This window comes from Daucus carota, chromosome 5 (genome assembly GCF_001625215.2).
Source record: "Daucus carota subsp. sativus chromosome 5, DH1 v3.0, whole genome shotgun sequence".
NCBI classification, from domain to species: domain Eukaryota; kingdom Viridiplantae; phylum Streptophyta; class Magnoliopsida; order Apiales; family Apiaceae; genus Daucus; species Daucus carota.
The window spans coordinates 31,052,475-31,068,551 of NC_030385.2; the positions used below are offsets into that span (position 1 = coordinate 31,052,475).

Below are 16,077 nucleotides of genomic sequence, written 5' to 3' on the forward strand. Positions count from 1 at the left end.
TTAACTTGTACTGCGTCCGTATTTCAACGATTTTTAATGTAAAGTATTGTGCGAGTACGCCTCAAAATCTTCGTGATTATAACGATTCGAGATTTTGCCATCTAGTATAGCTTTCGAGAATAAAGGATGATTGACGAGTTTCGAGCAGGACCGAAAGATTTTCAACTTTTATTAGGACTTGCTGCAACCGCTCATAACCGGAGTCCGAAAATGTGGATAAACACTATACGGTCTTTTGTCAAAAAAAGATAATGTCGCAAAATACGTCCAAAATTTTGCCAACTCTAGCTAATTTATATGGTTAATTCATATGCCACAGGAGTAATGCGGTAATTTAGCAGGGAGTCATAAAACAACGAATAGGATTGTCAGCTTTTTATATGTACATTTTTCATATAAATATTACAAATAAGTGTTTTTAATTTATAAATTTATAAATCTGACGTAAAAGCAGCAGCTAAACACCAGCAAAGTATTAGTCATATATGGGGGTGTTTATTTCTGGCTTCCGCTTTACTTAACCCGTTTGTGTAAAGAAGTAAAAGCATTTTTAATAAGCTTAGATATCTCACAGCTTCTGCTTTTTTTCCAAACACTTTATTAACTTATTTACTTCTCACTTTTACTTCACTTCTTTACTATAAGACAGAAGTCACTCATTTTAAGCTAACCAAACGGCCCCATAATATTCTTGATGGCTGCGGACGGATATAAGATCAAAATGAAGGTGCTCTTGTAATCATTTCACAGGATTTCTCGGATTACTTGCAATTTCTAATATAATTAGTACGGAAACATCAGCAACAACAAAACAAAACCAGTACGGAAGCATTTGAGTTTTTTATTTACGAACTAGAGTTTATCTCCAAGTAGTCGCTGGTTGCAGGTGAGTCTTATTTACTTATTTTATAAATATAAATAGCATTCAAAATAGTTTCGATACGTATCATCTATTCAAGTTGCACTAATAAATTTGAGATACATCCCTTTATCATACCGTGATTTGCGACTGCGCCTATACAAAAACAATGTGATTAAGTCTCGAATATTCTCCTACTTATATATTCTTCCCATGTCAGCTAAATCAATAATTCAATTTGTCATTGTGTTATAAATTATTATATAATCATTATGCAACAGTGATAATTGTACAATCTGTACCTTATTCCAACTAAACCGACTCATAAAATAAACATAGTTGGCTTTATATGATTTTGACTTGCGGAGTTGGTGCATTGTTCAAGCAACCGGCCTAGTTTTGTCACGTTTCTTAGATCACGGGTCGGTCCATTACTTAAAAATTCCTAGACTAAATTGACATATATAAATATCATTTGAAAGTTTTATATGAATATAAGGAGTATTTATTTTTGTGGATAGAGTCGAAGAAAGATGAGGACAAAGTTGAATCAATATGTACAGAAGATATTTTTAGCACACAAAAGACAGCAAGGAAGTAGATCATAAGTTACAAAATGTACGCTGAAGCTTGCAAACAAGAGAAGAATCAAAATACTGCTGTTTGCTTAAATTTAAAATAAGTTCTTGTCGCTTATATTTGATGGGTCATGTTCAGGAGAGAGAGAAAAAAATGTTAATATCCATGTATTATATTTTAATATTATTTTTGAACAAACACAACGATGAAAAAACATGTATTCAGATTTAGATCCTAAAAATTTATTTAAAATTTAGGGTTCGGCAGAACTCTAGTGGTTCTATGGTTCTATTTTAAGGACAGTTTTACTTTCGAGTGCGACCCTATATTTGGTAATTTAAGATAATAGAGTATTATCTGAAAAGGAAAACCGAAAATAAATTTGAAATTGTAAGATAAAAGTTAGCCTCTTCACTTCTATATTTCTCTTCTCAAAACTTGTTAGAAGTATTATACAAAGAGTCCACAGAAACTAACTACAGTATTATTTATTAAAATAATAATTCTGGACAAGCGATTGTTCGAAATAATTGATGAGTGAGTGTCAAAACCGCAAATAGACTCATATACTCATTGTAAGCACAAAAAGTTATAGTGTTAACATGCTCTTAATATCTTTTCGCTATAAAAACAGCGAATAGTTTGCTGCAACAATCACTTGTCAGACTTTTATTTTATCCATCCCACCACTTATTTTTATCATTAAGTATAGGTTAATTTTTGTCATTTCATTTTCTTAAATGGAGTATTTAGTAGTGCTAGTCTGTTTAAGATTCATGAAGTTCATACTTTTTTAAGAATAGAAATAAATATAGCGGTGACAAGATTTATAATCACCACTGGTACTCGCTGCAGATGTTATTATGGTACCTTAAATAGATTATTGTAAGATCATTGAATATAGCTCATCATTTGTCGCGCCTCTTGATATAGTCCGTAGCAGGGGTTGTGAGCACCCAATACATGATTTCCTCTAAACTTTAAGCAACAAAACCTTCGTTCTGTGAAGAAAATGCTGGAGTTGTTAACATCAACCATGCTGTGTTTCAATAGGACTGTTTCTAACGGTTAATCATATTTTAGAAAATAATATATATATCTTTCATTTTTATAAAGAGTTATTAACCAAAAAACCCAACTAACTTGTCATTTTTTTGCCAAAAAACCTTTAAACTTATCTTTTCACTAACAACTCCAATAAACTTTATTAAAATTATATAAAAAAAATACAAAACAAACCATGGTTAAATTTTCTAATTTGACTTGTCAAATATCTCCCCATGATTTGTATCTTTTTGTACACGTGTATGCCACATCATGCCTATTCATCACACGTGTATGCCACATAATATCTATTCATTAAGAGTAATAATTTATCTTTTAATAATATATAATATTTCAATTTCATAAACCCAAAGAAGATTAGAGGGTTTTCTATCTCTATCAAAGTTACGTTCATGCAAGCAAATATATATCCATAGCTACTTATTATAATCTCTCGGTGGGTGCCTTTCATATGACTACTATTTAATCACAAATTTTATTCTCTTGGGTAAGTATGCTTTGATTTTGTTCAATTGATTTGATCATTATAATATGCTGATTTTAATTATCTTATTGATTATTCATTGTTCTTGAGTGAATAAAATATGTGGATTGAACTATGTATTGTAAGTATTAATTACTTATATGCATCTTTCATGCTTAAGCAACATGTGTATCGTTTAAAGTAGCCTGAATAAGTCAATTGATTAGTAGATTATAAATTTTTATTTCTTGATCCTAGTCTACTAAATAGACATACCTAAGTTATTGATTATCTGTAATTTGTGTGTGCAGGATGGACAAAATAGACTTGGAAAGGAGAATGCCAGGTAGATCTAAGAAAGCAAGAAGAAAGGAAATGCACGAAGATAATGCTAAAGGTACTTGCTTAAAAGCTAATGGAGCAGTGCAAGTTAGCAAGAAAGGAGTGCAGATGACATGTAGTAATTGTGGAGAAACCGGACATAATAAGAAAACTTGCAAGAATTCGCCAAAGAAAAAAACTCCAGAAGTTGAGAAACCAAAAAACAAAGGTGGGAGGCCAAAGGTTCAAAAAGCAGTATCAAGTTCTATCCTAAAGCCAAAAAAGAGAAAGAAAAATGAAAATGTTGGAGCTGGATTGTTTACTGATCCTAAAACAGGGAAGATGTATTTAAATGTATGTAATTTATATTTTATTTCACTATTAATTATGAGCAATTACATTGATACTAATTAAATTTAAAGTTACACCAGGGTTATTTACTACCTAGTGGAGGCGGAGCTGAAGAAAGTTCAAGTGCAGGAATGACAGGTCCAAATGCACCAAGGAATGTTTTAAATAATGCTGTAATTCCAATCCAAACATCTGAGCCTACAGATTTAGTTCAGACCTCACCTGATAGTTCTTTTATATCCGAGGTATCTCATATTATAAATTTCATGTTTCCTGACTTCAAGTATGTACTGATCTCTTATCAACATTTTTTCATAATGTAATTACGATCGTTAATGCCTGGAGCAGTAAAACTACATTGCTTTAGTACTAATTTGTTATAATTTGTTACCTATAACAGCTTGTGGACTTGTATAGAACAATTGAAACTCCACGAAAAATCAAGACGGTGGATATAAATTCCACATCAACGTCAAGAAGTAAGAGATTTGAGTTGTTTTTTTTAACCCGCTTCATTATTATTAAGTCATATATATTATTTATTTGTCCATGTTCTAATCTCTAAGAAGTTAGTGGTTTTGATTGAAGTGAACAGATTGCTGGTATACTTCCTTATTATGCAATTTTCTTTTGTGTTTCTGCATCTCAATGAGATAGCATTCAACATCTCTGCTGGAAAAGAGTTCAAACATCAAACTTATGCAAGTCAATTCAAAATGATTCCAATATGTATTAGTAATAAAAAGGGATGTTTTCCTGCAACTGAAAGTACTAGACTATAAGCATTGGCACATATGTTCTTGAATAAAATTTGTTTTGGCCATTTTTATAATTTATTAAAACTTTTGCATTGATGATTCTGCTTAAGTCTCTAACTTCTACCAGTCATATGTATATATATATCCTTGTTAAGAACAATTGGCGGATTGTGATTTTATATAATGATACTTGTTAGTTTTGATTTTAAAAATAACATGGAAACAAATGAAAATAATTTGCGATCTCATTGAAGGTGTCAGAGTTGTAGTTATTGATTGGGTGGTTTTTTGGTGTCAAGATACTATGGTACTGTATTGCTACTGTTGGTGGTCAATGTATATGGGCTCATCTTCAATCATTTTCTGCTTTTTAACGCCTCAAGCAGATCAACCAGATAAAACTCCTAAGGCAAAAAACCTTAGTGATATTTTGGTGGCCACTTTGAGTTATTTGAATCTATTTTTGTTGCTGTCATGTACCGGAGGAATCTGAGGGCTTTTCAGGGTCCTTTCCGGCGGAGTCAGTTTGTGGTTCAGTTGGTGGATTATTGTGAGAAGATTGAGGAGCTTGGCTTACATGGTCAGTTTTCTGAGAAGGACGTTTCCTGCATAGTTGAAGGCTTTCCGAGACTCAAGGTGTTGGATTTGTCAGACTCCACTCTACCTGCTGCTGTTGTGTGTGTAGTAGTGGATGGAAGGCTGAAATGCATCAGGGATCTAAATGTGGTGCACTGCAAGTTTCTCGATGAGGACGGGAAAGATATGAGGAACAATTATGTGAAGTGGAATGCTTTCAAGCTTAAGATTCTTGAGAAAGCTTCTGGTATCAACACTTTAAAGAAGTTTATGCATTGCTTCAGGGAGAGATGCAGGTAGGTTCATAGAACTAGCAGTGCCATACTTCGGTAGTGTGGCAAAATACTGGGGTTTTGAACAAAAGACACCAATGTGAAACAATTGAACATTAGGGGCACTTTATTTTTTTTGATAATAACATTAGGGGTAATTGATCATTCTAAAAGAGTTAAAACCAAAATTATTATATATATCTTTTTATTGTTTTTTAAATTAATTATAATCATATTGCCACGTAAGACATGTAATGATCATGGTTAGTCCACCTAAGCGATAAGTAACTCTAGTTAAAAAAAATTCAAAGATCGAGTAAAGTTTGTTGGGGTTGTTAATGAAAAAAAGGTTTAAAGGTTTTTTGGCAAAAAAACTACAAGTTGGTTGGGTTTTTTGGTTTATAGCTCTTTTATAAATAAAAAATATTATTTGATATGATAAGAGATGATGCAAAATTTTCATATAAATCTTTAGAGGTTCGACAAAATCATATTTGATTCTATAGTCAAGAATAATATTACATTAAGAATTCTTTATTAACTTGAATAATTCTTATTTATAATATCTTTTATATATTACTTACTTTTAGATGACGAATTTGTATAATTTGAAATGTTGTAACATTCCTCCTGTGAATATAGTGAGTAGGTAATGTGTATTCTTTCATTTCCTTCCCTTCCCATACCATAATAAAATTAAGACTTAAAAGTGCTCGTTAAATTATTGCTATAAATAAAACATAAATGAAAGAAAACACAACCTTATTTCACCATTTAATTAATCTTCATGTTGACACAGCTTAACTGTTTTATGGAATATTTACCCCCAATAAATATAGAGGGAAACCACTGCTTTATGGAATAATTTACCCCCAATAAAAATAGAGGGAAACCACTCCTACAGTCCTACTAGTTCCACCACTAGATACTAGAAGTTTGGAGTAACAGTCCGATCCTGCAGCACACTACTAACATTAGAAGACATTAAGCCAATTTTTTTGTGGTAATTCAACCAACTTTCAATCTGGACATAGATATCCAGAGGAATAGAACTTTTTAACAAGAGAATAATAGAAGTTTAGGACAAGTAATTCAACGATCTTTCAATCTGTGATCTAGTTCCAATCTGAACATGGCAATTGCATCCAACAATGGAAAAATGATCTTACCTTCACATACTTTGTTTCTGATATACAATAATGCAAAAATATCAAGATCAAGATGCCAAAGAAGATTAATATATTAACAGAAATGTCATGCAACTAGGCAAGTGATGTTAGTCGTCACTATTTCTAGACTGATTGGGTACATTGGTCATGTAATGCGATACAAAGTCTTTTGATTGCTACATCTGATTATCTGAAATTTTCAAAACACCACATAATCCTAGGGCATCGAAACAAAATTATGACATACCAATCACCTAATACCCATCAATGACCACATCTACACCATATATCCAGGTGTGCATAACTATCAGCTCAACTTGAACTGATTTTCTTGATGGCCTCTTCAATAGCAGGAACGTTCTCCTTCAAGCATGCCCACTGCTCAGCAGTCAAGGCTATTCCTGTGGAAGTAGCAAATTCAAGGATCTTGTCATCTTGTATCAGTTTAAAGGGTAAAGGTACCCTTGAAAACATTATACTAATAATAGAGGTATCCCTTTAATCAGTATAATTGCAACAGAGACTAGTATACTGCATCCACAATCAAAATTTAAGAGTCAAAATTTCACCAGTTGAAATATTCCAAGGGAGTAGTTCCCTCGAATATATAATCAGCGGAAAGAAACTCTTTTCAAAGTCAGTTGATCGAGGAATTTAGTTTCCTCGAAAATATAATTATAAGAAAATAAAAGGCCTTTACAAAATTATGTACTTTACAGAAATTCAGTTTCTATCTGCTCATTTTGGAACAGGGGTGCCAGCAAATGACAGAACATCAGAGTGTTTTTTTTTTTTGAAAGACAGAACGTCAGAGTTATTAGATCAAACAATGAACATATATTGACATGACGATGTTGTCTTAAATTTAGTAATTATAATTACTACTGCAATGTGACATCGAGTAGGAAACCCAAAGCCTTAAATTTTTGTAAGAAAATACACGTAGCTGCGGACATGACTATTACATCATATGATCATCGTAATACAGTCAGACTCATAGGCAGTATCAGATATTTTTAAGCTTATGAAATATGATATATACATAACAAAACCATGCAGCAACTGGGAGAACAGATACATAGAGTGAAGAAAGAATTAATTGACTAAGGGTGTCTAACGAAGAAGTATTTTCATTACATAACTGCATTCGGGAAACAAGTGGATTGGAATAGATATATGATAAAAAGTTAATGTGATGAAGCTTCTTTACTTATAAATCAGGAAAAAGAATAATGTAATTGTACAGATGCAATCTAAACAAAAGAGTCTACTATCTATTGTAAATCAAGGAGTTTATGTCAAAGTGGCCACTCATTGCAGTCAAATGTATCACTTGACTCATCATTCTGAACAGGAACTCGTATAAACCACTTAAATCATTATATATATTATTCTATTCAATTTCTCACAAAAATTAATATAAATTATGATAGAATGAAGGTCACCTGCTAATGTAGCAGTTGTAGGGTACCTATTTGACCGAAAAATATGAAAGCAACGGATAATTCAAAGCCCAGTTTATCAATTTTGTCACTTTTTCCATTATTCTTTTTAAGAAATTGAATGAAGTGAGATATCTGGTGATTGAAGTGGTTTAACGAGTCCCTGTTCAGAACGAGAGTCAAGTGAGACATTTGAGTGCAATGAGTGGCCACTTTGATATAAACCCTTGTAAAATAGACCACAAATTCCAAACAAAACCAGAAGCGTCCAGAATTATATATTCTTGTGACACATTTAAAAATAAACAATTAGTTCACCATTGCGCAAAAACAAACAAACAGAACACTGCAAAAATCAAACACAACAACAACAACAATGATGATGGATTTACCTTTAGCGGAAGGTAACTCTTTTCCCTCTTTGTCGTAGTACTCCCTTATGGACAGAAAGTTTCTCCCTTTAAACTCTCCCCAGGTTACCCTCCTCTTACTCGATAACTACACATAATCACAGAACAAACAACTCACCTAACCGCCATATATAAATATAACAAATTAGTAACGGTTCATACAATTCACATAACCAAATAACCAATACAAATAGACTCATGTTCAGGTTAGAGCAACTGTTTTAGCATGACAACAAGTGAGAAGACTAGTTCCGCAGAAGTTCAGAAGTTCTCAAATAGATGTCTCTGCACATTTTTAAAAGTGTCAACAATTATTCTCACATGTTTTTTTCACACTAGAACTATTCACCACTAAGCACAATCCTATATATATATACAAACACCTTGCAACATAATCACTCCCTCTGCAACATAATAACAACATTAGTTACACACAATACATTAACACATATATAACCAAATGCTATCGAGCTCATCAAACTTTAGTTTATCGAGATTCGAAATACGAAGAACAGAAACTGTAGAAACACTCAACTATTGTGTGTGTTGTGCGTGAATAAAGTATAGAGATGCAGAGTAATGTAAGAGAATTTAAGAAGGCAGAACTCTTGTATTACTGTGATAATACTTTACATGCTCAAGAGCCAGCTTTATAGAGTAGATAATACACAGAAAGTCTAATTTACATAAATAAAGCGTTTGCTATTTACTAGTACAGATGATCTGCTAAGCTCCCAACTATATTGCCACAATAGTCCAACTATAGCTGTTAGTGTCTAGCATAGATGTGAACATAGCAGAGATGTGAACATATTTCAACACCCCCCCCCCCCCCCCCCCCCCCCCTCAAACTGAAGATGGTTGTAAAATCAGCTTGAGTTTGGAAACAAAATTACGAAAACTTCCAGGAGGATGACTTTTCGTGAATAAATCTGCAGAATTATCAGCACTAGGGACACCACATAGACGAACTATGCCTTTTGCAACTTGTTGACGTGTGAAGTGACAATCAATTTCTATATGTTTAGTGCGCTCGTGAAAAACATCATTGTGAGCAATGTCTATAGCACTTTTACTGTCGCAGTAGATAGAAGTGGCTGGAGAATGGGTGACACTCATATCTTCAAGTAACCATCGTAGCCAAATTAGTTCTTGTGTGGTGTCGGCAAGAGCCCGATATTCTGACTCAGCACTTGATCGAGAAGCAAGAGAATGTTTCTTACTACGCCAGGAGATAAGAGAATTTCCAAGAAAGAAACAAAATCCCGTAGTAGAGCATCTTGTAGTGGGATCACCACCCCAATCAGCATCTGAGTAGGCATGTAACTCAAGAGAAGAGTCAAATGAATAATGTAATCCCTGAAATATACTGCCTTTGACATAACGAAGTATGTGAAGAACAGCTGAGAAGTGAGGAGTGCGAGGTGCTGCCATGAACTGACTTACAATGTGCACGGCATGAGCAATATCTGGGCGAGTTACAGTGAGATAAATTAAACTCCCAACCAATTGGCGATACAATGTAGGATTGGAAAGTAATTCACCATCTTCTCCGTTAAGTTTAACCTCGTATTCCAAAGGAGTAGAGGCAATCTTGGTGTCACTGATTCCAGATTTTAATAATAGGTCAGATGCATACTTTACTTGTGAAAGAGTGTAGCCAGTAGGGACAGAAGAAACCTCAAGACCCAAGAAGTAGCTCAATGAACCAAGATCCTTCATTTCAAATTGTTGGCTGAGAAATAGTTTAAGTTCAGAAATGCCTTTGGTGTCATCTCCAGTAATGATCATGTCATCGACGTATAGAAGAAGTAAAACACTTCCTCGTTCAGACCGTCGTATGAAAAGGGCATGATCATATGGGCTTGAAGAAAACCCCAATTGCTGAACTATTTTGCTGAATTTTTCAAACCAAGCTCGAGGTGCTTGTTTAAGACCATAAAGAGCCTTGTTAAGCTTGAATACTTGATTTGGAGAGTGCGAGAAACCTGGAGGAGGTTTGAGATAAACTTCCTCGTGAAGGTCTCCATTGAGAAAGGCATTCTTGACATCCATTTGCCACATATCCCAGTGTTTTGATGCTCCAACAGCTAGTAGACTTCGAACAGATGTGAGACGAGCAATTGGTGCGAAAGTTTCCTCGTAATCAATGCCATACTCTTGAGTAAAGCCTCTAGCAACTAGACGAGCTTTATATCTTTCAATAGAACCATCAGATTTTGTTTTAATTTTGTAGATCCATCGACAACCCACTGCTGTTTTATCAGGAGGTAAAGTAACAAGATCCCAAGTATGTTTCCGGTCTAATGCCTGAAGCTCTTCTGCCATTGCTTTCTGCCAAAGAGGGTTAACACTCGCCTCTCTATATGTTTGAGGCTCATGTAATGCTTGTATAGCAGAATAAACATGATAATCAGTAAGTCGAACCGAAGGTTTTCTTACCCGAGTAGCGCGATGAACAGACTCATTTGGTAGAGTGATAGGCTCAACATTAGAATCCTCAAACTGAACTTCTATTGAAGGAACATTGGTAGTTGGAGATGGCTGAGTGAGCTCAAGTGGAGAATCTGCTGAAAATATGTTAGTAGAAGATGATGGACATTCTATATTTTCATCAGTGGGGTGTAGATCAACAAAAGGATCTGTAAAGTGGGAAATGCTAGTAGTAGTGTCAATTTTAAATTCTGACATAGATGAAAACATTTTGTGTTCCCAAAATGTCACATTACGAGAAACTCGTAGACGTTGGGAGATAGGATCCCAACAACGATATCCCTTTTGACCACTACCATAGCCAATAAAGCAACAAAGACGAGCACGTGGCTCTAGTTTTGTTCTTTCATGTGGAGGAAGAAGAACAAAACATGCAGAACCAAAAACCTTAAGAGAATCATATGACGGAGGTTCTTCATATAATTTTTCATAAGGAGACAAGTTATTTGTAACAGGAGAAGGAATCATATTGATTGTGTAAACAGCAGTTAATGCAGCTTCCCCCCAAAATAATTCTGGACAAGAAGAGGAAATGAGAAGAGCTCGAACTGTATCAAGAATGTGCCTATGTTTACGTTCAGCACGACCATTTTGTTGTGATGTGTAAGGACAAGAGCTTTGTGCAAGAGTGCCATAAGATGCCAAAAATTTGTTAAGATCTGATTCTTTGTATTCTTTGGCATTATCGGCACGAAAAAGCTTGATTTTCTTTTTGAATTGAGTGTTAATCATAGTGGCAAAATTTTTATAAGTTTCTCCTAATTCTGAACGATTTTTCAAAATATATATCCAAGTGTATCGAGAAAAATCATCAACAAATATGACATAGTATCTTGACCCTCCCATAGTTGGAGTTGGAGAGGGACCCCAAATATTAGAATGTATTAGGTCAAAAGTAGCTGAAGATTTTTCATAATGAATAGGAAAGGGAAGTACATGATGTTTTGCCAGTCTACATGAAACACAATCAATTGTGTCTAGATTAACAATACCTAGATGACCACTAGAAATAAGACTATGTAAACGAGATTGTGATGGATGACCTAACCGGGAATGCCAGATGTTGGTTGTAGTGGAAAAAGAACCAACTAGATGATTGGATGATGATTTTGGTGTAGGAAGATGAAGGGAAATGAGCTCAAACAACCTTCCGCATCTACGGCCTGTCCCAAAGGTCTGTCCTGTCTGAGGATCCTGTACATGACAACCAGAAGAGGTAAAGATTATATTAAAACCAAGATCACATAATTGACCGATGGAAATAAGATTAAGTGATAGATTAGGAACGAAGTATGTGTCAGGAAGATTAAGATCTTTTGTAGATACAGTTCCAATATGTGTCACTTTCATGGTAGAACCATCGGCAGTTTGAATATTTGGAAGGGATGGACTCTGTGTTTTCATGGTGAATATGGATGAATCATTTGTCATATGATTACAACATGCAGAGTCAAAATACCAAGAAGTACCTGAAGTGGCAGAGAATGCAGTGGAAGGAGAGTTGGCTTTAAGTAAAACCTGTTTGAGCAAAGATTCCAACTCACTAGTAGATGTGGTTGGAGATTCAGAGGTTGCAGCAGCAGAAGACAGAGTAAACTTGTTTGAATGGAATGATGGCTTTTTCTTGCAGAATTGTATTGAGTAATGACCTTTCTGATGACAATGTTGACATATATGATTACGCAGTGTTATGCAATCCTTTGTCACATGTCCACTTTGAAGACAGAACCTGCAAAATGGTTTGTCAGAAATAGATACCGAAGGTACGGCAAGTACATTATCAACCACAGATTTGAATTTTCCAAGGCCAAGTCGAGTTTCCTCAGAGATAAGTTCAGCAACAGAACTTTCTAATGAGGGCAGTGGAACTCGATGAAGAAGAGCAGCTTTAACTGGTTCGAAATCTTGAGTGAGAGCCATAAGAAACTGGATGAGTCGTTGCTGGTCACGATATGTGTGATAAAGTGTAGCATCTTCTGTATGTAACCACTTTGGTTCGGATAATGTTAGTTGATCCCAAAGTGATTGTATCTGAGAGAGAAAATCTGCAACTGGTTGACCAGGCTCTTGTTTTTGCTTGCTTAGCGAACTCATGATCTGATATTGGTGAGAAAGATCAGATGTAGTGTATCTTGATGCCAGTAAGTCCCAAATTTCTTTTGCGGTGTCATAATTTCCAAACTGTAAATTAATTTTAGAAACTGAAGAGTTTCTAAAAAATGTGATAGCTTGGTGATTTTTGACATCCCATTCTTCAATGCGGTCCTTGAATTTAGAGTCGGCTTCATCTTTTTCTTTTGTCGGAATAGTAAAATCCCCATTCACATACCGCCATAGTCTTTTTCCTTTGAGAAAACTGCGCATAGCTTGAGACCAAATTATATAATTCGAGCCATTCAAAATCGTTTGAATCGGTGAACTATTTTCTTTCTCCATGTAAGATAAGATAAGTGCAGAGACTAAAACACGTGAAGTATAAAAATACAAGAGCTGGTGGTAAATGTGAGGGTCCCGAGAGGTAATTAGCTAATAAAGATATCAGTGTTATTAAACGCGATATGCGCACCGAAGCGCAAAGGCCTTACAGGGCATAAGCGCAACGCGCAATGCGCAAAGCGCGGATTCATTGAAAACATGTAAAAAATATATATATAGACGATATATATTGTAAAACATTATATAGTTATAGATAATAAAACATTAATATGCAAAAGTCAGTCATCAAAAATGATAATGCAACTAGAGTACCTAAAAATTCAAAGCCTAGAATAGTTTACAGGCACGGTGGCAAAGAAATGCGAAGTTATCCACTAAATCACTAATCATCTTCTTCGTCTTCATCAATATTCACAAAATCATCTTCTTCACTATTTTGATTTGGATCTTCAACAAATTCAATTTATTCTTCGTCATTCTCAATGATATATATCCTATGTATATGCATGTATATATATGTATATATCTTATGTAACTGCTACATATCTATGTGTGTGTGTGTCATATATGTGTGTATATACAAGAATAAGAAGATGAGGTATATGTATGTTTATCCTATGTAATTAAGAGAGAGAGAGAGTTCAGATCAAGAAAAAAAGTATAATTATAAGAGAGAGTCCAGAGGTAAAAATAAGTAGATTCGCCCAGTTATGTTTGTTTCTCGGTTGCTAGGTAGTGTTTTTAGGGTTTTTTTATGACCCATGTCTATTTAAAGAGCTTAGTCAATGGCCCAGTCAAGCCACTCAACGTCCTAGTCAATTATTACACAAAAGCGCGCTTCTTTTTGCGCTTTTCGCATCTCGCTTAATCCCAAGAAGCGCAGAAATGCGCTCGCATCATTGAACTCGCATCGCATATACAAAGCGATGCGCATCAGCTGCGCTTCGATGCGCTTCTCGCTTATGCGCGCGCATATGCGCGCTTTTAACAACACTGAAAGATATATTAACCAAATTAAAAACCAAACAGTACGAGATGTATAAGATATGTAAATGTATGTGGTTTAAATCAGGGTACCCACTTCACTTCACCAGAGACGAGGACACCGCACCAGAGACGAGGACAACGCGATTCAAAAGCACACCAGAGACAACTGATCACTTTGATATTTTTAAATCGCTGCTATTACACACGATTCAAGAGGCGGCTATTTTAACACGATTCAAGAGACGGCTATTTTACTGGGAGATACAAGTACTGAGTCAACTCGGAGCAACTTGAAATTGTGAAGGATTGAATTGAGTGAGTCAGTGAGTCGACTCGTTACTGGGTTTACTTGGAGTTTGTTGACTGGGGTGCAGCGGAACTAGGGACGAAGGAACTTGATGACTCAATTTTATACAAGACTGAGTTTGTCAAAATTTGTGGATTTGGACGGCTCACCGAGTTGACTGGGATCGAGTCTCTGTGTGGAATCTGGGTTTTGAGTACAGCTATATGTGACTGGTGTTTGTGGTACCCAACAGTGGTGGTTGTGTAACTCAAGGAAGTTGGCTGACAACCTGTTTGTGTAATGTCTCAACGAACTGGCGTAACAAGAACAATGAGGCCAAGATGAGGATTAGCGGAAGCAATTGAGGTAAGGAGCTTAAGGCTCTGATACCATGTAGAAACACTCAACTATTGTGTGTGTTGTGCGTGAATAAAGTATAGAGATGCAGAGTAATGTAAGAGAATTTAAGAAGGCAGAACTCTTGTATTACTGTGATAATACTTTACATGCTCAAGAGCCAGCTTTATAGAGTAGATAATACACAGAAAGTCTAAGTTACATAAATAAAGCGTGTGCTATTTACTAGTACAGATGATCTGCTAAGCTCCCAACTATATTGCCACAATAGTCCAACTATAGCTGTTAGTGTCTAGCATAGATGTGAACATAGCAGAGATGTGAACATATTTCAACAGAAACTAAAAGCTAACACGAGGAACAACAGACCACTCCCTCCCTCTGTGACAGAATAATAGAATCAGTTCCAGTTCACATTTCACAAAATAAATAACACATGGATAACATATAACTCAAAATTCAAATCTATCCAGCATATCAAATATCAATTTATCAAAATTCCACGAGAATAGAAACTAACACGACAAATGATGAGATCGCCGTTGTCATCATACTCCATCGCGCCTTGGCCTTGCTCTCCTTCCTCTTCATTCTCCTCTGCTACCACTTCTTCTTCCTCTCCTTTCTCTTCTTGCTCTTCCTTTTGATTTTCCTGGTCCTCTAGATGCTCAATGTACGAATTAACAACTCCGCGCACAAATGATTTGTAATCAGGTTGAGAGAGATCGAGATCTAGCTGCTCCGAAGCCAATTTACGAACCTTAGCTTCGGTAGTCTTGTCCATGTCGGAGCTTTTGAGAATCTCTATCACTTTCTCTTCAATCATCTTCTGTTCAGCTGTAAGTTCCTCTTTCTCCGCCATTGATTTCTGTGTTTCGGGATTCTAGGGTTTAAACAGGAAACAAGAAAGTATTGTGTGCGGGCCTGCGGGGGAAAGCGGAGAGGTGTTTTGGGGAGAATTAAAAAAACAAAATTTGGTTAAATTGTTTTGAAAATAATCCTAATATTTCCTCGATATTATTTTTGACCAAAAGATTATTAATAAAACAGATATCTCTGGAGATTATTGAAAATATAGTATAATTTTATATGAAGCAGACCATTAAATATAAAATTATTTAAAACATAAATTACTCATCAATCATCAATCATCAATAAATATATTATATACTTATATATAATAAGCGTAAGGGAGATAATTTGGTCGCATGGTCCTCTGGTCCAAAAACTTATCATCCGTTGGATCTTATATT

General features: G+C 35.1%; 1 protein-coding gene and 1 long non-coding RNA gene across 2 annotated transcripts; one reads left to right on the forward strand and one right to left on the reverse strand.

Annotated features, from left to right (window-relative positions):
• Positions 1-2,874: 2,874 nt before the first annotated feature.
• On the forward strand, positions 2,875-5,406 carry LOC108222240 (uncharacterized). The gene is made up of 3 exons (XR_010292218.1): positions 2,875-2,990; positions 3,278-3,641; positions 3,719-5,406. It is a non-coding gene; the product is annotated as an uncharacterized LOC108222240 (long non-coding RNA).
• A 1,060-nt stretch (positions 5,407-6,466) lies between these two features.
• On the reverse strand, positions 6,467-15,795 carry LOC108223705 (RNA polymerase II transcriptional coactivator KELP). The gene is made up of 3 exons (XM_017398089.2): positions 15,345-15,795; positions 8,248-8,353; positions 6,467-6,814 (listed from the first exon to the last, which is right to left on the reverse strand). The coding sequence occupies exons 1-3, from the start codon at positions 15,684-15,686 to the stop codon at positions 6,726-6,728; spliced, it is 537 nt and encodes a 178-aa protein (XP_017253578.1). The 5' UTR covers positions 15,687-15,795; the 3' UTR covers positions 6,467-6,725.
• Positions 15,796-16,077: the final 282 nt, after the last annotated feature.